The 22,006-nt window shown below is 32.7% G+C and overlaps 3 protein-coding genes across 3 annotated transcripts in view; 1 reads left to right on the top strand and 2 right to left on the bottom strand.

Moving 5' to 3' along the window:
* Positions 1–22,006, top strand: part of LOC129230566 (uncharacterized) — an 80,641-nt gene that overhangs the window by 24,538 nt on the left and 34,097 nt on the right. The window contains 1 exon segment of the mRNA XM_054864973.1: positions 21,791–21,937. Within this exon segment, the coding sequence (XP_054720948.1) occupies positions 21,791–21,937 (147 nt within the window).
* LOC129230555 (uncharacterized) lies at positions 7,321–8,244 on the bottom strand. The gene is made up of 3 exons (XM_054864963.1): positions 7,904–8,244; positions 7,695–7,772; positions 7,321–7,598 (listed from the first exon to the last, which is right to left on the bottom strand). The coding sequence occupies exons 1-3, from the start codon at positions 8,229–8,231 to the stop codon at positions 7,372–7,374; spliced, it is 633 nt and encodes a 210-aa protein (XP_054720938.1). The 5' UTR covers positions 8,232–8,244; the 3' UTR covers positions 7,321–7,371.
* LOC129230544 (uncharacterized) lies at positions 8,402–11,094 on the bottom strand. The gene is made up of 2 exons (XM_054864951.1): positions 11,013–11,094; positions 8,402–10,027 (listed from the first exon to the last, which is right to left on the bottom strand). Exon 2 carries the CDS (start codon positions 10,024–10,026, stop codon positions 8,458–8,460), a length of 1,569 nt encoding a protein of 522 aa, XP_054720926.1. The 5' UTR covers position 10,027; positions 11,013–11,094; the 3' UTR covers positions 8,402–8,457.

Genomic DNA, 22,006 nt, shown 5'->3' with positions numbered 1-22,006 from the left:
AACAAGAAATGAAAAACAAGTGTGGAGAATAAAAGAGAGCAACATAAGCTTTATGCTGCTGTTTTGTTAGTAAAATGCTATTCTGTCATCAAAGCATTAAAAACATTTTTAGAAAGCTATCAAAAAAAAAAAAAAAGAAAAGAAAGAAAGAAAGAAAGAAAAAGAAATAAGAATAATAATAAAAAATAAGTAAATAATAAAATAAAATAATTTGCTGAAGAAAGTTTTAAAAAATAAACCAAGTGGTCAACTTATAAAGGGTTTTTTACAATACTCCAAACCAAATTTGGCGTACATTAGTGGTCAAGATAGACAGGTGGTCAACTTACAAGGGTGGTCAACTTACAAGGGTGGTCAACTTTACAGGTTTTACTGTACTAAGGTCTAGTAATATGACCAAAACCAGAAGCCAAATCTTCTCTCTCTGCATATTGGAGCATATCGGAACGTTTGAAAGCATTAAGGGGAAGCCAAAAGCGTACCCCCCCCCACCCAGTTTTTTGAAATAGCTACGGCCCTGGTACTCTTTCCAAAATTTAATGACCGTGTCCCTTTTTCAATGAAAGGAGCATCACAGAAGGCATGGAGTTGGTGTCCATTTCAAAGCTGGATCAAAAGATTTGTTTTCTTTTCAATATCTTATAAATTTTCTGGAAGTAATACAATTCTGCATGATGAATATGTGTGGCAGTGATGAGAGGGAGGGACGGCAAAAATGTTTTATTGTTTGTAATAATTCTGACCAGTATGCTCTAGTCTTTCATTGATTCATTTGCACCTTGACAATCGTTAAGAATAAGAACTAGTTTTGAAGTCCCCCTAATCAACAATTAATATATTTTCTTCATTAACTAGCATAAGCTTATGAAGAATTTTGCTCATTTCACTTTACTCCCTTCTTCTCTACCATTTTAAAACTGATTGTTTCAATTTATCATTAGATGATTTTTATTAAAACTTTCAGTGATGTTGGTTTTCGCTGCTGGAAGTAGAACAGTCTGTTCTTAAGGTGTTTAAATTATTTTTCGTAAATCATATTTACTTTCTTCCATATCTGATATGTATCGAAGGATATTTGATTCGTTAAAATTCTCGAGTTCTGATTTTTGATGTGTGAAGTATAGTTGAATCCATTTTTGAGGATTTGATTTCCAAAAAAAATATCTGTCATGGTGTGTGTGATCTATCACTTTTTGTCTATGCGACTTCACTTTTGGAAAATTTCCAGGAGAACGCCCCCACTGTAACGCTAGAATGACACCCTCTTTATCATCAAGAGTCATCTAAAAACTGTTTCTAGTAATGCAATTTTGAAAAATTTATAGGAGAGAGCCCCTGATTCTCCCTCTTTCCTTTACACGATCAAAGACAAGCCTGGAATTGCGTTTTTGGAGTATCAATTTCAATAAATTGCCGGGGGAATGGCACCGAAATTCACCTTCCACTAACATTATCAAGATCTATCAAAACTGCGTTTCTAAAGCTATAAGTTCGGAAATTTAAGTGGAACGCCCTTCTCCCTCCTCCCCATTCTCGTCAACATTATTAAAAAATTGTGTTAAATTTGGTTTTTAGGGCTTCAACATCGCGAAAATTCCGGGAGAGCTTCCAAAAACTCTTTTTCTTAACGTCACAAAGGTCAGATACAATTGTGATCTTAGAACTTCAATTTCAGAAAACTGCTTGTCCCTCAACCATAGATAGCGTTTTTAAAACTTTAATTTTGAAAACTTTCCAGGGGCGAGCCTTAGGATCTCTTCTTTTCTTAAAATTACCACAGATAGTCTAAAACTGCGTGTTTAGAACTACAATTTTGAAAACAAACGAAAGCCCTCCTTAGCACAACGGTAGACTATTTACAATTGCGTTTTGAAAGTTTCAATATTTAAAAATTACCGGGAAGGGACCACCAAACCTTTTTTTCTCCTAACATCACCAGAGATCGTGTAAAACTGTGGTTTTAAAGTTGCAATTTCGAAAATTTTCCGGGAGAGAAACTCCCCTGACCCCGTATCTAATTGACAATAAATTTCCGTTTCACAGTTCATGTTGTATACATCTAGTAATGACTCCATCCCAAACCAGAAAGTTGCCCCTGTAATTATTCATACGTTTGAAAAAAAAAAGGTGTAGCAAAATTCAGGGGTACCCAAAACTTGTTCACTCAAGGGTCCTTGTTTTAAAATTAGGCAAAGCAAGGCGGGTCAACAATGCAACAACATTTCAGTTTAAATGGTATTTGTTAGCGCTACTCCCGCCCCCGTGAATTGGACTGAAAATTAAGCACTCTAAAAATTGTTATGTTTAACCCAAGTCAAAAGCGAGAATTTTTTTTTTTTTTGGGGGGGGGGGGGAATTTGCGCCATTGAGTTTGGGGGGGATGGGCACCCTTGACTCTAAAGGAATATTTATAACTATTAATATTAATAATATTTTATTTTATAGTTTTAGGTATAACTAGAGGACCCAACAGACATCGTTCTGTTCAAACTTAGTTAATTGAAAAGTTAAAAAATTTTCAATAATCTACAGGGTTGGCTTTCTGCCGGCAGAAACTAGTTTTTACCGTGCCAGTGGCAGAAACTGGTTATAACTGGTAAAAACTGGCAGAAACTGGCAAAAACTTAAAAGCGTCTTTAATAACTCAAGTAATTACTAAATGATATTCGTTTAGGTAATCTAAAAAATTAAACTTCATTTCATCAGTAAAGAAAATAAAATCCTATGCTAGTGCCCTTGATTTAGTTCGGAAAGGGAACTTTCCAATTTCAGATGCTTGTAATATTTGGATTAATCTGACAAAGGACGAAAAACCACATGGGTGCTTAGGAAAGATGAGTGACATACAGTATTAAATAGGCATTACTGATTGTAATTTGCTCACTTATATGCTTCATCTAAATTGCTTATGATTGAAATTATCATGTGCTTCAAGAAAAAAGTGCCAGAATTTTACTTGCCAATATTAACCTAGATTTTGTACCTAATGCCACAGCTTTGCAAAACAAATTGGCCCCATTTCTCAAAACTTATTTTGCATTCATATTTTTACCACTCCCCCAGTTACTAAATGGTGGACCAGTTAAAAAAAAAAAAAAATACAATAGATGGAAATTTCATGATGGATGAAAGTTTCATGAACATTGCTTGTTCCTTGATCCATTTCCTGCTAGCTCTTCTGTTAGAAGAATGTTCTAAAGTTTCACATTTGTGCATATTAAATTGAAACTATTTAGATTTTAGAAACCACCTTTTCCAAGATGCAACTGCAGGGTCCAAACAATGTAACATTTGATTTTGTATTGTGATAATACAGTAAAACCTGTGTAAGTTGACCACTTGCGGTGCAGTACTTTGGTGGTCAACTTAGACAGGTGGTCAACTTATAAAGGGGTTAATGTTTTTTTTTTTTTTTGTCATTTTTTGCACCATGTATTCATTTTTTGACTAATTGACACTTACACCTTCTGTTCAACTCACTTTCATTGTTTAGCATTACTTTGAAACAATAATTTAAAATGTTATTCAAATATTTTTAGAGATTATTTTCAAAGAATTTTTCTCATACATTTATAACCCCATGATGATCTACTTTTCAACAAAATAACTCCTTATTGAAGGTTGGCACACTTATTAGACTAGTTTTGGAAATTCCATATGTGTTCCAGCTAATTTTCTCTGGATTTCTCCCTTTTCAATTAATATAAATAATTCATACTTTTTATCAATCTCAAGTTCAATTAACTTCCTTTTTGAAGCCATTTTATGTAAAACTATAACACAAAGAGTAACAAGCTGGCTCTTATAGTTCAAAAAGGCAGTTTAAAATGAAAATGTCCTATATTTTAATCCTTTGCACCAGAAATAAATACTGCGATGCAAGTAACTTTACTCTTTAGCACAATTCCATTGTTGCCACAAAATATTACAACTGGATAAAAACACTTTGTACTTTTCTATTGACACATGTTTTCATTGAACAGAGAGTACAAAAGGCAATCTCAAATAGAACAACAAAAGAAAAAAAAGTTTGGAGAATAAAAGGGTTCTTAGTAGTTTTCCCATGTGGGTTAAAAGGAGGTTTAGTTATGCTGCTGTTTCTAAGATGGTAAAATGGGGGGGGGGGGCTGGTCTGGCATCAAAAATATTCTTGGAGACATATAAAGAAATAATAAAATAAAATAATTTTCTAAACAAAATTTAAAAAAATAAATCAAGTGGTCAACTTACAAAGGGTTTTTTACAACACTCCAAACCAAATTTGGGGTACATTAGTGGTCAAGATAGACAGGTGGTCAAGATAGAGAGGTGGTCAAGTTACAGAGGTTTTCCTTCATTATATAAGATAGGACTAATTCCGTTCCTGACAAAAGTGGTCAACATAGACAGGTGGTCAACTTACAAAGGTGGTCAACTTTACAGGTTTTACTGTATTGTAATTAAACTGTGCTTTGGTTAACAGTTATTTTTTCCATGCATATCTTTTGTACGTCAAATTTTTTTTGTCATTTTTGAGAGTTTTTGCCAGTTTTTGCCGCGAATGTGGCAGAAAGTGGTTTTTGCCATGCCGATTTTAACGGGTTTCTACCAGTGGTTTTAACCGCCTCGGCAGAAACTTGCCAACTCTGATAAACTATCAAATGTTTGAACCGTTCTGTTGAAAAAAATAAGTAAAAAAATTAATTTGAATTTTATGACATCTTGAATTCAAATTATGTTTTTCGCAATCACGAGTGTGTGTTTGTGTGCGGGGGGTATGTGTGTTTGTGTCTGTGTGCTGGAATAAGTGTGTGAGTAGTTGTGTGTATGAATGTGTGTGTGGGGGGGGATGTGTATGTGTGTGTAGGCATATATGTTTGAGTCTCTGTGCAGGCATGAATGTGTGGGTAGTTGTGTGTTTGTGTTTGTGTATGTGTGTATAGGTGTATGTGTGTGAGTGCGTGTGTGTGTAGTTGTGTATGTATGCGCGTGTGTGTAGGACATGGATGCAACCTGGAGACGGCTTTCGCTATAGGAGCAGCATCTGGAGGACTCGGTCGACGGTGACGGTGCGGAGGGTGGCGGTGGGAAAATAAAATGATAGGACATCAAAACAGTCAAATAAAAGCAATAAGCAATCGTGATTGCTCAAAAAATGTTTTAAGCTGCTGTTGTGTCAGATGCGTACATTTATTACAACTTGATTTATCGAATGGCCACTGAGCAGTTGTTTTATTAACTATTTTTTCTCCCGTCCTTGATGGTTTGTTTCTTCAGCCATACTCAAAGGATAAAAAGCGCCCTCAGATATTAAGTGTAAAAATCTTAACTACTCATCTAGAACAAATGGGAAATCTCGCTGCAACATCCCCCATATGAAAAAGAATAAAACAATCGAAAGGATATCGCTTAGAAAAATTATAAAGGTAAAAACAGTTCTATGAATAAGGGGTGGGGCGAAAATCACTCATCCCTCCCCCCCCTTCCCGATGTAAAATAAACACATTCTTCAACTAAAATGATTAAAAACTCTTTAAAAACGAAAAATAATTCTTTGCAATTTGAAATAATTCGCCAAATAAACAAAAAATACAATAAATTACATTAACAGTATCTTTAAAATGTAAACAAATGTTCATGCAACTCTATTGTTTATAGCCCAAGTCGCCACGCCACCACGTTACTGTAATCCAGCCAATCAGTGAGAAAGCCAACTCTGACTGATTAGCGGTCTGATCTTTTGAACGAAAACTTTTTAACCTTCATATATTGTCTAATTTGTTTTTTCCACCAAAGATAAAGATCTTCTACTGCACTGATCTTTTGTGTACAGAACTACCCTGTTGTAATTTATCTGGATGAAAATAAAATTTGTTTCGTCTTTAAATTCCATCATCTTTTCCTTTAATAATGTACTGATTAGTTAGATAATCCTGAAAGTATTCTTGACATTGGTGCCAAAACTCAGATGGATTTCAGCCGAGAAACAAATGTTGCTAGGTATGGTACTTTTTGATCATTTGGTTAGGAAAACCTAAAGCGCCGATCTGGTCACATGGTTCAACTACGATGACAGAACACACGATTTGCGGTAACCTTCCAATACTTTACTTTAAAATATATCACAGTACCTAAAATTGTTGCTTTCAAGAAATGAAGGCTTCACTCTCACTCTCTACGTTTTATCTATTCTCAATTGACATATCACAATAGGAAATTTCATTATAAAAAGCAGAGCTGGCTTTCTTATTGTTCTTTGGCAACGAGTTAAGTATTTATTTCAGTTCTCGCTCAACAATAGGTTAAAATAAATATTAATCATTTGGGAAATATAATCCTCCAATGTTGAAATTAATTAATCAATTAACAAAAACGTTTCCGATTTGTTCCATAGCGCTTCAAAACCATGCTTGCCACAACTTAATTATATGCAAAAAACTTGATCGAAATTGGTCCAGCCGTTTAAAAGCTTTATGGTGACAAACGTCCGTACAGAAGATTTTTATATATTAAGATATTCCAGTTTATTTTTTATAATCTGTCAACCAAATTTAACGAACCTCTGAATCATTGATCAAGATGATGGACAATATCCCCGGAATATAAACATGCAAGGAATTATCAAAAATTAAATAAAAGCTGAGCATATGTTTTTTTCTTTTTTAAAGTAAATGATAGGTGAGTAGGAAAGAAAGCATGCATGGCTGAATATCACATATACGTGCATTTTGGATTTTTTTTTTTTTTAAATGTCAAACCCGATATTTTTGTTTGAAATTTTAAATATAAGTTTGTAGGTACATCTTGAAAAAATTCTGAGCTTGGCAGAGATCGATCATATTTAAAAAAAAATTTATTGAAAATTTTCAATAATAATTCATAATTTTAATTATCTTGTAAAATCCCCATTATCACAAAAAAAAAAAAAATTTTTAGGTTCAAATTCATTAAACAACATAACCTTTAACTTTTCGACAAAGATTTTCTAAATTTTAAAAATAATTCTCATAAAAAAAACTCAAATTTTTAAAAATTTGAAAAGTTTTAAAATTTTAAATTTGTTTTTGAAAAATGCACATTTAATGAGTGGTAAATATGATTAATAGCATATCTTTTACCTATTTACTAAAAATTATTGGGTTATTTGTATTTAATGTTTAATTATAGCATTTAAAAGACATTAAAAAGGTTGTCACTGAAATGACAATTTGTCACTGAAATGACAGTTTGTCACTGAAATGATATTTTGTCACTGAAATGACTTTTTAACATTGAAATGACATCAACAATAATAAAATTGAAACAAGTAAAATATTCTGAAGAGAATGTTAAGAGAAACAATAAGAACCAATCAATTTTATTACATTAAAAAAACTTAATTTACAAGCATATTTAAGAGTTGAAGGCAACAAAAGCATTTAAAACATTTTGGTAATCAAGTTCTTCAAGTTTAAAATATCGTGTTGAGGCAGGTTCTGGGCAACTCCTAATTTTGCACAGGATATGCGGAACTTCAATATCCTGTATATCTTCTTTCTCAGGCCACGAGAACTTATTTCTCCCACAAATTGTCATAAATGACACGCGCAATGTATTTTTAGTAATATTTTCAATTACACCTTGAAAGAAAAGAAAAAAAAAGTTTTAACTATATTTAATTATTTTTTTTACTGTGTATTTTATTATATATATATATATATATTTTTGTCTCTTACCTGGATACCACTTATCCGAAAAAACCACTGCAACCCAGTCACCAACATTTAGTTTGGCTTTAGTTTCATTGACTATATCTTTCAATATTATTAAGAAAATTAAGTAAATTTGAAAAGAAATAAACATTAATTATCATCACAGGGATATAATCATATTTTATAAAAAAATATATTTTATAGGTATGCAACAATAGCAATAAAAAGGATACCATTTTCATCATTAATTTTATAGGTTATTGCCGATTCGGGGAAATGGACACAATCAGCTGGGCATGTCCAGCAGGACAATTCTCTTTTGAACATTTTTTTTGTTGTTTTACACCACTTTATTTGATGTAGCTTTGAGATATTTGGAACTTGAATAACGTCCGAGGGCAAATTGTGTTTTATTTTCTCTATTTCTTCAGGTTTCAAAATAATTACTTTAACTTTACTATTTTCAAATAATTTGACGAAGTCCTCAGCAGATACAAGGTCCCCGCCATGTAACACAAACGAATCCGCTGTTCTCTTTAGGGAACCACCGATTCCGTCCATGGCACCCTTACCATGCCCGCTACAGCTAAAGTTCCATGAAACATCAGTGAGTTTCGGGAAAAAAAAAGGTGCAAGTTTTATCATTAAATAGATGTTGTACCGATTGCGGTACTGGCCAGTTGGGCCGTCTGAAAAAAAATGCACCTTCTCAATGTCATCTTTTTCCAAGTTTGAAAATATCGAAGCCATATGGGCCCACACAGCATGGGCTTGGTGGGAAAGATCCTCAGAGACTGTGCAAAAAACTTTTGGGTTCTATTTTGCCCGCTACATTTGCATACATCATGACTGTATGCAGACATATTTGTTTTTTTGACGCACCGAAGTGCATGGATTGAACTTCTTTATGAAGTTTCAATTCATAGTTCTCAGAAAAGTCGATATGAAAACACAGCTCATTTGGCTGCAAGCCCTCTTTTATCGTCTTCAGTGCCTTCGCTTGGTGAGTCATTGTTTTCACATGGGTTTCATATTTTGGTAGTTCAACTTTAAGTTTCTGAAATATATCTTCTATTGTAGAAGACTTTTCTACTTTTACCATTTTGGTTATAACTTTGATGTTTCCTTTTATTTGTTTCGACTCCTTAACTGTTTGCCATGAAAAATACTTAAATACCTGTTTTAAATCGATGTTTGCTTTCAAGTCATCTAAATTTAAGTGAAATAGAGAATCAGGCTTCTTGTCTTCAATTACCTTTAGGCGGTGCAGTTTTGACGTTATGAATTCCATATTTTCATGCTTGATGCATGCACAAGTTTCCCGATCCCTCATCTTCGGGGGTACAACCCAAAAAGGTTTCATTCGACAAAATGTCGTGTATGATATTTTTATTTTCTTTTGGTTAATGAGTTTCTTGTGAATTTCTTTAACTGTTTTTGTTAAAATTCGTTTTTGTACTCTCTCATTTGATTTTGTGACATAGTCTCTCTTGCATGGGGACATTTTACTATGCTCGTCATCTTCATAGAAATCTCGAATTAGTTTCTGGTAATAATCCGAGATCGATTTATTTCTTTTACTTCGCTCATATTTTAAGTTGTTTACACTAGTAGAAACAGAGCTTATCCTGCGAGAAAGAAATGTCCGGGTTAAATTTAAAAATCTGTACTTTTTTATGATTTTCCCGCAAATCACCCTATGGAACATCTGTTTATCTCTCTGGGTAGAACATTTGACTTTTAAATTTTCCTTTAGTTGATCTGTTAATACCTCCCCAAAAAGTAACTTTCTCTTAATCGGGCTTGAAATACGTTTACCTTTTAACAGATTTTCAACTCTACTACGTGGAGTAAAAGAAGCTGACGATGCTGCTTTTAATCGCAACCAGCTTTGCTTATACTTCTGAACTTTTGTTTTCAATTTCTCATTCTCTCTTTCTTTTTTCGCTAAATCTCTGTAGGCTTTAGATCTACTTTTAGCAACCTTTTTTCGACCTGAATTTTTGCGTGAAGTGCTAGGGTATTGAATATCTTTTTCTAACAATGGTGACGGAGTATTTATGTTATCAGAAATTTTTTTTCTGTATTTCGTGGTGGCATTTTTCCATATTTTTCTTTGTTTACGCTTTTCTCTATCAGATCTTTCTGCAATTGGCTGAATTAAACCTAGCTCTTTCTTTTTTCTGTACCTTTCTCGAGCTTTGGCCTTTATTATTTCTTTTTTTTCCTCTGTTAAGTTACTTTTGTACTTCTGGTTCCTTGCATTAGCTTTTTGCCGATGCAACTTGTACTGTTGTGATGTTTTCTTGATTTTCCCCACATCCTTTTTTTTACCTTCTGGTTTTGGTTTACCCATCCTAAAAAGAACAAAGTGTGTGAGCAATTAATGCTATTTTTTGAAGCTATAATTTTGTTTTCAGGAGAAAATGGAATAACATTTTAGTTTGAATTGTTTAGCAATTGTTATTGACAGTAATATGAGTGAGTTATACCTCAACTTCTTTCACATAAAATAACACTTAATACACGTTTTTTTTTTTTTTTAATATTGTGATAATTTTTTTTTTTTTTTTTTTTTAATTCACTATTCATTTGGGGCTCTGCTATGCCATACTTTTTAATAAATTAAAATTAGACAAACTCTAAATTTATATTAGACAGACATGCCCTCATATTTAATAATATTGAGAGAAAATTAAGTATGCAATTTAATTCAAAGATTAATATTTTTCGTTTTAAAGTAATAGTTGAAAATATATATATATATGTATAAAAATAAATATATTGAATAAAAAAGCACTGCCAACCTGAAATAATGCAAAATAAATAGAATTTGCATTTTTTTTTTTGGTATTTTTAGAACGATTTTTTTTTTGCTGAATTCGAGTGCATTTCTAATAAATGTGCAAAGAGAAATCGCATTACATGCGCAACGCGCGAATCCTGTCATCAAAAAATTACAGTATTTGATATTGAAATTCAAACATCCAACAATACATGAGGTATAATTTATTTTTAAGACTCCCAAACCCCCCAAAAATACGTCAAATGTCATTTTCGCGACGATGCTGTCATTCCAGGCGACGTCAGTCATTACCGCGACGTCGCAAAAATGACCGTCACGAAAATGACGAAACATCGAAAATTCGCTCCGTGAGGAAAAGCACGCTTTAATTAAGCCTTTTTCGTCACATTACTTGCTTTAGGTTGAAGTACTAGATCAAAATATAACTTCATTCTAAATTTTTTAAAATTATTTTTTGTTTTTACAGGCGTCGCGAAAATGACGAGCAATAAACATACGCATAACTTGTAAAAAATAGAAATCACGTAAACACTTACCTGTTGGAATTTTTCTATGAAAAACCTATTCATCCAAGCTCTCAATGTCGATTTTCATTCCAAACAAGTAGTAAAATTGTTCCTGGCGCCATCTCTTGATGATTTACGAAGTTATTTTTAAGTGTCACGAAAATGACGTCGATGCTTGCATACAAAGAATTTAATCATCCAGACATGAAAATTATCACAAAAAAAGAAATAAAAAGTATTTTTCTATGAAAAGTAATGTTTATTTTTTAATATTTCACAATTTTTATAAGCATTCTTTGATTTTTGCTAACAGAAACCATACTTAATCAGTACTCATTGGGTCTTGGATACAGTCACGAAAATGACGATTTTGAAGTTTAAAATTTTCTGAAAAATAAGAATATCGCGAAAAAGCCCTATTTTTAAATTTATTAGTTATTAAAACAGTACTTGCGGTGAATAAAAACAAAATTTTTCAATATATTTGCTTAAAATCAATAATAAAAGTCGGAAATGCTAAAATGCACATTTATGTGATATTCAGCCGCATATTGTTTTTAACAATTTATCTTAATTCAAAACTTTTCATTAAGAAGGTCTGAACATCAATTTAACTGCAGAACATGCTTTTAATATCTCAAACAATTTTGTATTACTTATTTGCAGTACAAATTTAGAAATACTGTCAGCCTCGTTTAATCCGGTAACAATTGAACAAATACCCAAATACCCCGCTTTTACGAATAAAACTTTCCAGAACCGAATATTTCCCTACAGGCGCAATGTTAAAGATCCCCGCTTCATCGACTAATTACCCTGGATGATCGAATAATATTAATCAACTTTTGTAAATATTGTTGATGAGAAAATTTTTGAATAAGTTAGATATAAGTTAAGTAATAAGAACAGTTATTGACATAAAAATATCTTATATAATTAAAAACATAGAGTACCTATGTATCTATGTATGTCCAAGCTTCTCCCGAACGACAGTAAACTGACCATCGAACCAGGTGTCGATGGATTCGTAATCCTCCTGTCTTCATGTTTGGCTATTTAACATAATCCTCCGATAATAATTAGCAGAGATATCAGTTAAAAACTATTAATTATGACTCTTAGATTTCAAAATCAAATCCCTCTTTTTCGAAGGCTTTCCTCTATTCAAATTATTATTCAGTGCTTCATCTCAACTTTCCGCAACAATGCGAGACAACGAGAGTTAAAATGTATAGCGTGAAGAAAGTCATTGAGATAAAAGATCTGTTGCCATTGAACAGAACTCTTGAATATGAACAGGTAAAATTCTTGTTTTTGTTTTGAGGCTTTTCCTGTAATCAGGGGATTTAAAATGCTTACTTTTTTGTGGTTTTCCCGCAAAATTTCACTGAGACATTTTTTTTTGGTTTAAGCCTGAGTGTTGAACTCGCTTTTATTTTCGAGGTGGACCGTGCAAAGCCAGGTGACGCAGCTAGTAAAACAATATTTTTCACCATTCTAATTTCTTTTGTCATTATTGCTGTTACAAAAAAAAAAAAAAAAAACTATAAATAGCACAGTCGATAAATTTAATAACAGAAAGAAATACAGTGAAGCACCGTTTATATGTTTCTCTTTTATATGTTTTTATCAATTACACATTTTTTGAATTGGTCCCTGCAGAGTCTAAATACACATTAACGTAGACCTATTATATGTTTTTTCATTTATACGTTTTTTTCATACAGTCCCTTCAAAAACGTAGAAACGGTACTTCACTGTATACACATTTCCAGGGGTCTGGCCAGAAGAAATTTGGGTCCGTTAACAGACTCTGCACAAAAATCCGATCAAACAGAATGGACCTTTCACAAAATCCTGATCAACCAAAACGGACCGTTCACAAAATTCTGATAAACAAAAACGGATCTTTCGCAAATTGTTTTTTGAAGCCAAGGAAAAAGAGTAAATCTGAGATCAAAATAACGCATATTTTAGTGTTATAGAACCTTAGGCCTTGGAGGGATGAGCTTATACAAAATCTGCTATTTTTGCAAAAAAAAAAAAAAAAACAGATCTCTCGTGATGCTCCTGCAAGTGATTTGTTTTTTTTCTCCTTTGGAAGAAGTTAACAGCTGAAAGTCAGTAAATAATTTTGCTTGTTTGTTTCATTATAGCTGCAGGTGTTGTTGTAAACTTCTGAGAAGGTGTTGGTGTTGTTTTTAACTTCTTTGAAAAGGCATCGTAAGCACTTTTCTCTCCCCCCCCCCCCATGCTTTAATAAATGATAATAATAATATATATCAGCGAAATGAACTTAGAACTGTAAATGGATAGTATGGGTGGGGACTTCAAAATGATGACATCGCCAAGTAACGTCTTGCGTTAAACTTTTATGGTGAATTGATTAGAAAATATTCTCATCCAGGGTTCGTACGCTCCGGGAATTCCGGGAAAACCGGGAATTGTCAGGGAAAATGACACTGTCAAAAATGTCAGGGAAAAGTCAGGGAGTTTTCAAATTTTGTCCTCCAAAATTTTTTTTTCCATTTTTTTTCCCAAGGAATTAACTACCATGAGATCTAGTCTTCGTTTTTATTGTGATTTCACGAAAAAAATTGTAAATTTTTATCTAAACCGACGCTGGCACTTAAAAACTGCAATCGAGAAATGAACGTTTTTTTTTTTTTTTTTTCACAACGAAAAATGCGCCAAAAGATCGAAGATTTTCTTGCATGGAGTCAGTGAGGGGAACGCATTTCTTTCTACTGCCTAAAGTTTTAGATGGGTTGCCACAACATTCTATTCGGTACAGGGTTCGTACGCTCCGGGAAAACTTGGAATTATCATGGAAAATGACATAGTCAAAAATGTCAGGGAATTTTCCAAATGTGTCCCCAAAATTTTTCTTTTCCCAATTTTTTCCCAGGGAATTTGGTTTTATGAGATCTAATCTTCATTTTTATCGATGTATTTAAAAAAAATTGTAACAATTTAAAAGCAATGAAAAAAGTGGCGACCCAAAAAATCTTCAGCAGCCGCCATTTTTGGCTCTCAGTAGTTCCCAAGGGAAAAAAATCAGGTGAACAGCAATTATGTACAAACTCAAAAGGAGAGAAGACAATTTACTGCTTCGGAAGCACAACCTGTAGATGGGAAGATCGATCGGGGAAAATAGTTTTTTTTTTTTGATCGGAAAATCATTTCAGCTACGTGTGAAACGCAGTCGCCATCTTTGGTCATTCACAAGATGGATGTAGATACGATCCTAAAATGCCTAAGTTTCTAAAAACAAAGCAGAATTGGATGTTTTCTTTAATTGAAAACTGATGAAAATAACAAAAAATGGTCTACAAATTGTTTTTCTATTGTTATTTAAAATAATTTTCTTGAGAAATAAAAAATTTTGTTCTTAAAACTTAATCTTATCCTCACTGCCTCGGACGCAAATGTGATAAAAACTTTTCAATGAATTGTAGTTTCATGAAGATTAATTATTGTTTAATTGTCTTCATGCGACAAATTAAAAAAGTTATTTCTTATTTTTGGGCATAGCCGCCATATTTGGTCATTCCCAAGATGGAAGTACACAAGACTTTTTAAGTGCCTAAGTTCCCGAAAACGGCATTGGATGTTAATTGCAATGCAAACTATTGAAAACAACACAAATTGTGCCTTTTTTTCCGGATAATTTGTAATTATTTTCTGGAAAAATGCAAAATTTAATCTTTATAACATTTTTTTGTTTTAATTGATTTAGACTCTTATGTGCTAAATACTGACTATTTTGCTTTTATTGTATCCTTTTAAGGATTATTAATTATTTATTACTACTTTTATACTACAAATCCAAAAATCTACATATTATTTTAAATTTTTTCACTTTGTCGCAATATTTGATCGTTTGCACAATGGAAATAGACTTAAACTTCCAGAAACAGAATTGGATGTTTATATCAATGAGTAACATTGAAAATAACATTAAAATGTGCAAAAAGTTGTGAATTTTTGAAAATTAACTAATACTTTCTGGAAAAGAAAATTTGAAATTTTAATGTAAGCGTCCTTTAATATGTGAAAAAAAAAAAAAGATTATTGGCATTGGCCTATGATCGGCGGATGTTGATTTTTGTTACTATGCATTACATGGTATGCCAATTGATGCAACAAGTTAACCATATTTATACTAAAATTTAGCTTTGCGTTTTGCTCAATATGTTTTGTGTAACCTACTTATAAGAAAATAAAAAGTATTGTAAACCAAAAGCGGATGCTAAAAGGTTGCTGCAGGACTACAGCAAAACGCTATAATATTACGCGTGACATCAAAAAAACCCTAAAATAAGTTGAAAGTACTCTGTTTTCAACAAATAGTAAACAAATTAAAACAATTTTGAACAAAATGTTTAAAAAAAACTTAAAATTTTGACAGAGAAAACAAAGGAAAAAAATCTAAGTTTTTTTTTTTTTTTTTTTAAATCTAAGGGGAGAAGTTTCAGTTCTTCTGCATTGCTACTTTAAACAATTTTAATTATTTTGAAAATATTACTATTTAAACTTAAATTTTTAATGAAGCGAGTAACCTGGAATTTTCTAAAAAAACAACCTGGAAAACCTGGAAAAGTCAGGGAACTTTTTTTAACCAAAAGTGTATGAACCCTGTCATCATTTTACCAGCTTGACAATATTTATGTTTATGTGGTGCGATATTTAACTGTTATTTTGGGAGAAAATTATATGGGTTTGATTTTTCAATGTTAACAGGGATGATTAACTTTAAATAAACTCTTTTATTTATACCGTTTTTTTTCTTTAGATGCCTACATTTTGAAAAATGCAATCTGTTTACATCCGATATGAGAATCATATTTTATCTTTTTTTTCAAGCTAACTTCGCTTTATTAGGATGCAAATAAATGAAAAGTCTCTTTATTTTTGTTACAAGGCTAAATTCAAGTTTTTTAAAGCAAAATTCCATTTTCTTTTACAAGTCAAAAATTAAAATGCTGAATCGATGGTTTATTTATTTTTTGCTTCAACTGTGTCCACAGATATTAATGATATGTTTATCCTAGGACTCTAAAGTGCAATTCTAAAATAATTTTATCAAAAATTATTCTTTTACAAACCGTTTTTATACTTTTGATGCCTTTACTTGAAAGACTGATCTCTTTGCATCCACTATGGGAATCAGATTTTTAGAATTTTTGATGTTTAGTACGCTTTGTTAAGAGGTAAACAAATAAAATCTCTTTTTTATTTTTGTTAAAATCACGAAATTTATAAGTTTTAAACGAAATTCTGTGCTCTTCAAAAGTGTCTTGGGTTAAAAAGTTTAATGCTGAACCCCTGCCTGAATTTTATTTTTTTTGTTACAATTATTTTAAATACTATACATGTAATATTTCTAGTTTAATTTAACATAATGTAGAATGGTAGATAAATAAGGAAACTTGAGGGGTGCCCATCTCCCAAAGAGTGATGCTGCCCTCTCCCCCCTCTGGAATTTCTGAACCTATTAATTTATACGCATTTGAAATTTTGCAAATAAGTAAACAAAAAAAAAAAAAAAAAAAACAAGTATTTTTGAATTGGAGGATACATTTACTACTGAATAGTTTTTTATATAAATATCTGGTTTAGAAACATACATAACTAAAGAATGGCTTTACTTCAAAGAACCAAAATACTGTCACGTTATGTGGATGATTAAATACATTGTTAACACTAAAATACATTTTTTGAAGCAAATTTATTGAAACTTAATAATGACTTATTCAACCTTTGTCCCATTGATTATCATTCTGCCTGTTTATAAAAAAAATATTAGACGTTTAAGCATCATTATATTCCATTCACTGAATTTTTATTTTACTTAAATATATATGATGAAGACAAATAAGAATAGTTTACATGAAATACACCGCCAGCTCAGTCATTTCCAAGCCGAGGACTGCAGTTTCGTGCTTATTAGCACTCATCAGCCCGGCATAGGAATGTGACTGAGCTGGAGATGGAAAACCTCTTATGGAAGCCAAGAGGGCCAAACAAACTGGTAGCTAATGTAGAATTAGCACAAACCAGCCGAGTGACCGAAGCAATGGTTCGGTTCAACTCGAAAATTGATGGCAAGGTATGATATATTCAGTAAATTACCGCCCATTAGCCAGGGCTCGAGCAGAAATACATGAAATACACCGCCAGCTCAGTCATTTCCAGACCGAGGACTGCAGTTTCGTGCTTATTAGCACTCATCAGCCCGGCATAGGAATGTGACTGAGCTGGAGATGGAAAACCTCTTATGGAAAATGACTGAGATGAAAATGATTGGAAATGACTGAGCTGGCGGTGTATTTCATGTATTTCTGCTCGAGCCCTGGCTAATGGGCGGTAATTTACTGAATAAGAATAGTTTAGTTTTTTAAGTGTACGCTGATATTTTTTCAATCACAAGTAAGTGCTTCGATGAGGTTGTGACATTTACATAGAAGTAATTCTCATTTCCAAAAATTGGCATGTTTGAAATTAAATAGTCCTATTAGAACTATTCTTTTCATGTAACAAGGTCATGAAAATGCTTATGAAGTAATGAAAATGTCTTAGAAAAGTCATGGAATTTTTTATCCAAACAAAGTATGTACCCTGGGAAGGGTGCATCAAACCCCCCATGTTTCAAAAAATTTTCTAGAAATTGTTTGTACCCATGTTATTTTTGTTCCAAATGCCAAAAAAAGTATATGCACATAAAGTTTCGTGAATTTTGAATAATATCTATGTGGTCCACTTGTCCCTCGAAATATAAAAATTGTTTAAAAAAAAAAAACCTATTATGAGGAAAAAATGAATAAATATCTCTTCAATCAAAAGTATGAACATTAGAGTGATTTAGTATGAAACAAAAAAACAGATGTACATGCACTAATTGCTTTCTGCCTTTACTTGAAGTCTTGCAAGCACTCTATTTTAGATTCATTTAAATTTTTTAGTCATTTTCTTAGATTTTTTCGCTTTTGTCGATCTTGTTCAACAACTTGCACAACATGCTCATAGTGCTCCTTCACATTTTGAGGACTTGATGAAGTCACTACTTAGCTTGACCCCACATTCTGCACAGTCATTGAGTGCATTTCGTGCTTGTAACTTTGCAAAGGATGTGGTGCAGGATGTAGAATTTGGCCATACTGAAACTTCTTCTTTTAAAAATCCAAGTCCAGTTCCAACAAAGAAAACAAAAACCAAGAATCTGCTCCAATTAAATCTGAAGTCCTTGTATTGATGTTGACATTTTTTGGAAATTTGGGTATCGAAAACCCATGCATGTCTACCTTTAAATTCAAAACCAGTTTTGGTAAAACTTGGTTTTGTATCCACAGTGGTGGTAAAAAAATTGCATTACCCTCACATTTTCACAACAATGGGATTGCAAATTAGCTGATATAGGAATAGGAGGGAAAACTTTCATTTGGGTAAAAAATTGGCTGACCGGAAGGAAACAAAGAGTAGTTGTAAGGGGAAATTATTCTAATTGGAGTGAGGTCTTAAGCGGGGTTCCTCAAGAATCAGTGTTAGGGCCTGTTTTGTTCATTGTCTTTATGAACGATATTCACAAAAATATTTCTGGGAACATGAATTGTTTTGCTGATGATGTCAAAGTTATGGGGACTGTAGAAAATGAAGAACAAGCAAATCAGCTGCAAGAGGATCTAGATCATATTACGGAGTGGGCTGATAAATGGGGTATGGCTGTTAATGTTGGGAAATGTCAAGTGCTACATTTAGGGCATGGAAATAAGTGTACAAGTTATTATTTGCAAGGTTCAGTCATTAGTCAGGCAGACAAAGTTACTGATCTGGGGGTCCTAAAAAGCCAGGATTTAAAGTTTAGCCAACAGTGCAGCATTGCTAGCAACAAAGCCAATAAGATGCTTGGGTTTATCAATAGATCTATTTCAAATAAATCTAAAGAAGTTCTTCTGCCCTTATATAGAAGTTTGGTAAGACCCCATTTGGAGTATGCTGTTCAGTTTTGGTCTCCTTATCTTAAGAAAGACATTAATGTATTGGAAAGGGTTCAAAGGTGGGCTACAAGGCTAATAAGTGAACTTTCCCACTTAGATTATGATTCCAGGCTTAGAAGGCTAAAAATGTACAGTCTTGAGCAAAGAAGAGACCGAGGGGACATGATTCTGCTGTTTAAATTTATTAAAACGAAAGATGTTACGGGGCTAAAGTTTAGCACTGAAAACAGGACAAAGGGTCATTGTTTTAAGCTATTTAAATCTCAGGCTAACATGGATATTAGGAAAAATTATTATTTTAGCAGGGTAGTGGAACCTTGGAACAGCTTACCGGAAGAGGTGGTAATGAGCAAAGGAGTAGACAGTTTTAAGAGGGCCATTGATCTTCACTGGGGATCTAAATTGACTAGGACCAGTCTAGCTGGGCCCAGAGCCTGTTGCTGGTCGTCACTTTTGTATTTGTATTTGAATGTATGTAAAATTGTGCAAAACTTATGAAATAAACATTTAACAGCAGGAATATGATAATTGCTTAGGTAGATCAAAGCTGTTTCCAGACCAAGGCAAACTGCTGACCCCATGCTCATTTCTCCATTTCTGAACCTGTGCATGAGTTTAGAGAAAAAAATTACTTAACCCCATGTCAATTTAAGTCTAACGACAGGATAAAGGTTTTTAAATTGTTACTTATCAGTTTTGCCCTATGTCACAGAGCAGAATCATCCTGGAAAATGACGTTTGGAACTGAAGTAAAGTGATCCCGGATAGTAGGAAGAATTTTCTCCTCCAAAATCCCAATATACACCTGAGCATTTACTGCTCCTTGCGCAAAGTGAAGCCCACCAACTCCTTGATCAGAAATACAGATCCAAATCATCTGGGATACGGAATGTTTGACTGTGTTGAATGCAGTTGGGATGATATTCCTCTCCTTTGCGGCGCGGGTGATGCAATTTTTTTTACCACCACTGTAGCAGTGCATTAGCTATGGCTTTTTGTTCTTGTGCCGGAACTTTGTTCTACCACAGGGCAAGTAGCACCACCAGGTGCTGTATATAAGAGCGACAAAATTTGCAAAGTCACGAAATTTTTTAATCAATCTGTTGCTTTGAAGATAGTGCCTGTAGGTAGCTGTGTTATTTGTTCCTCAAGAAGACAGATCTTAATTGTGTATAAAAACTTAGCCATCCGGCATGCTTTGTGCATTGTGCAAGGCTCCTGAGCGATTCAACTTTACTTCTTGTGTCATATTGGGAGACTCTAGGTATAGAAGGAAAAGTTTTGCAAAGTCCATGTAATCATTTCTGTATTTTTCAGAATTTAAGGCATATTTTGCTGTCTTGATTGCATTAGTTTTAAGACCACTAACTGTGTGTTCAGCTTCTTCAATCAACTGGCTATGATCAAGATCAAAATAATAGAAATTATCACGGAATTGTTTAAACAGGCATATATCCGGAGACTTTGAAGCCTCTATTTTTAAATCATCAAACACATGGGTCAAAATGATTTCGCTTATATGATTACAGCAAGCTGACCAAAGAAGTACACTTCCTAGCTTCTTTTGCACACTGAGACAGGCGGTGAATAAAAATATGCGATTACAATCTGATGTCCATAGTGTAATTAGAACAAAAACTTAAATTAAAGCATGAGTTTCCAAATCAAAACAAAAAGTAGAAATAAGCAAATAGAATACTTATAAATTTAGACTAGTGTTTTAAAATTTCAATGAAAATGAAAAGTAAACAAAATAAAAGTTAATTGATGGCTCAAAATTAAAAGTAAAAAATTGACTTAAAGTGAAAAATACAAGTTGACAAAAAAGCAGATATTGCTCTGTTTTGTGAACAGAGTTGAAGTTGTAGTCACTATTCAATGTTGCCAAAAAATTATAGCAAAAATTAATTTGACTGTTTTCGTCAGAGAGGCAGATTAAAAAGCACAAAAGCCGTATTATTTATTAAAATTCAATGCCTTTATGATCCATTTTGCATTTTACACTTAGGTAATTACTTCTTACTGAATATTAAGATAAAATTAATTTAAATATGAAGGAATTAACTATAAAAAATACTGATTTTAGGCATTTTTTGCAGAAAATCTGAAATTTCAAAGTGGGCGTGAACCACCTAAAATTATTAGGAAAACAAAAATATTTGATATGAAGAAGTTTTAAGGGTAATGGAACATTTTTAGACTAGGTACAAAGAAATTTTTTTCCAGAGATGGTTTGATGCACCCTAACCCTGGGTTAAGGAAAATTTCCTCGCTTAATCAAATAATATTTCTTGGAACCAACAATATTCAATGAAGCGGTTCCAACAGTACCTGCTTTTTTGGTACTACTAGTGTAAGATATAAGTAAATCTAGTTTAAATAGTTGATATTAATTTTAAAAAAAATACAAAGAAAGCTGACGGTGCTGTACAAAACTTAGAATACTAAAACATGAAATATAATATTATAATATATTAATTTATCGTGCATTTAGTGCTAAAGTTCAATAGGTGCAGCATCCAAAACACTATTAGTTGGCCGAAGCTTCATCATTGGGCACTTTGGCAAAACTACGCTTCATGCCATGCTTGATTTAGTTTTTTTTTTTTTTTTTTTTTTTTTTTGAGGTTTGAATTGGTAGAACAGTAGAAAAAATGACATTAATTTTTTAGATTTGTGTTTTGAAATCTGAAAATTAGCATGCAAATTTGGAATATGTTTGCATTATTGTTTAATGTGTTATTTATTTTTTGTTTAGTTGTATATTTATTTTTTGTACAAAGTATTAGTAATATCTAAATCTTTTTTCAGACTCTTCCTGTAAATACATCTCATGGTTGGAATCTCGCATCATGTAGTTCAAGTCTGCGTTGTTGGAAGAAGGAACTTTCCTTCAATATTATTGGATCACCTTTAGTAGTTTATGCTTGTTCTAAAGAAATAAACTGTGCTGCTGTGGTTAGTTGTCAAGTTATTTTTATGTATTTCATAATTGCAACTGTACTTAGCTCAGTCATTTAACACCAT

The sequence above is a fragment of the Uloborus diversus genome, chromosome 1 (genome assembly GCF_026930045.1).
Source record: "Uloborus diversus isolate 005 chromosome 1, Udiv.v.3.1, whole genome shotgun sequence".
Classification (NCBI taxonomy): Eukaryota; Metazoa; Arthropoda; class Arachnida; order Araneae; family Uloboridae; genus Uloborus; species Uloborus diversus.
Note: the sequence above shows the minus strand (reverse complement) of the source record. Positions and strands in the feature narration are given on the sequence as shown.

Bases quoted from the DNA above. Each gene is read 5' to 3' on its own strand.
- LOC129230544 (XM_054864951.1), bottom strand. From the start codon at position 10,026: ATGGGTAAACCAAAACCAGAAGGTAAAAAAAAGGATGTGGGGAAAATC.
- LOC129230555 (XM_054864963.1), bottom strand. From the start codon at position 8,231: ATGGACGGAATCGGTGGTTCCCTAAAGAGAACAGCGGATTCGTTTGTG. The intron at 7,773-7,903 runs GTATCCTTTTTA...TAATATTGAAAG, and splicing joins TAAAATTAATGATGAAAATG to ATATAGTCAATGAAACTAAA. The intron at 7,599-7,694 runs GTAAGAGACAAA...TTTTCTTTCAAG, and splicing joins TTCGGATAAGTGGTATCCAG to GTGTAATTGAAAATATTACT.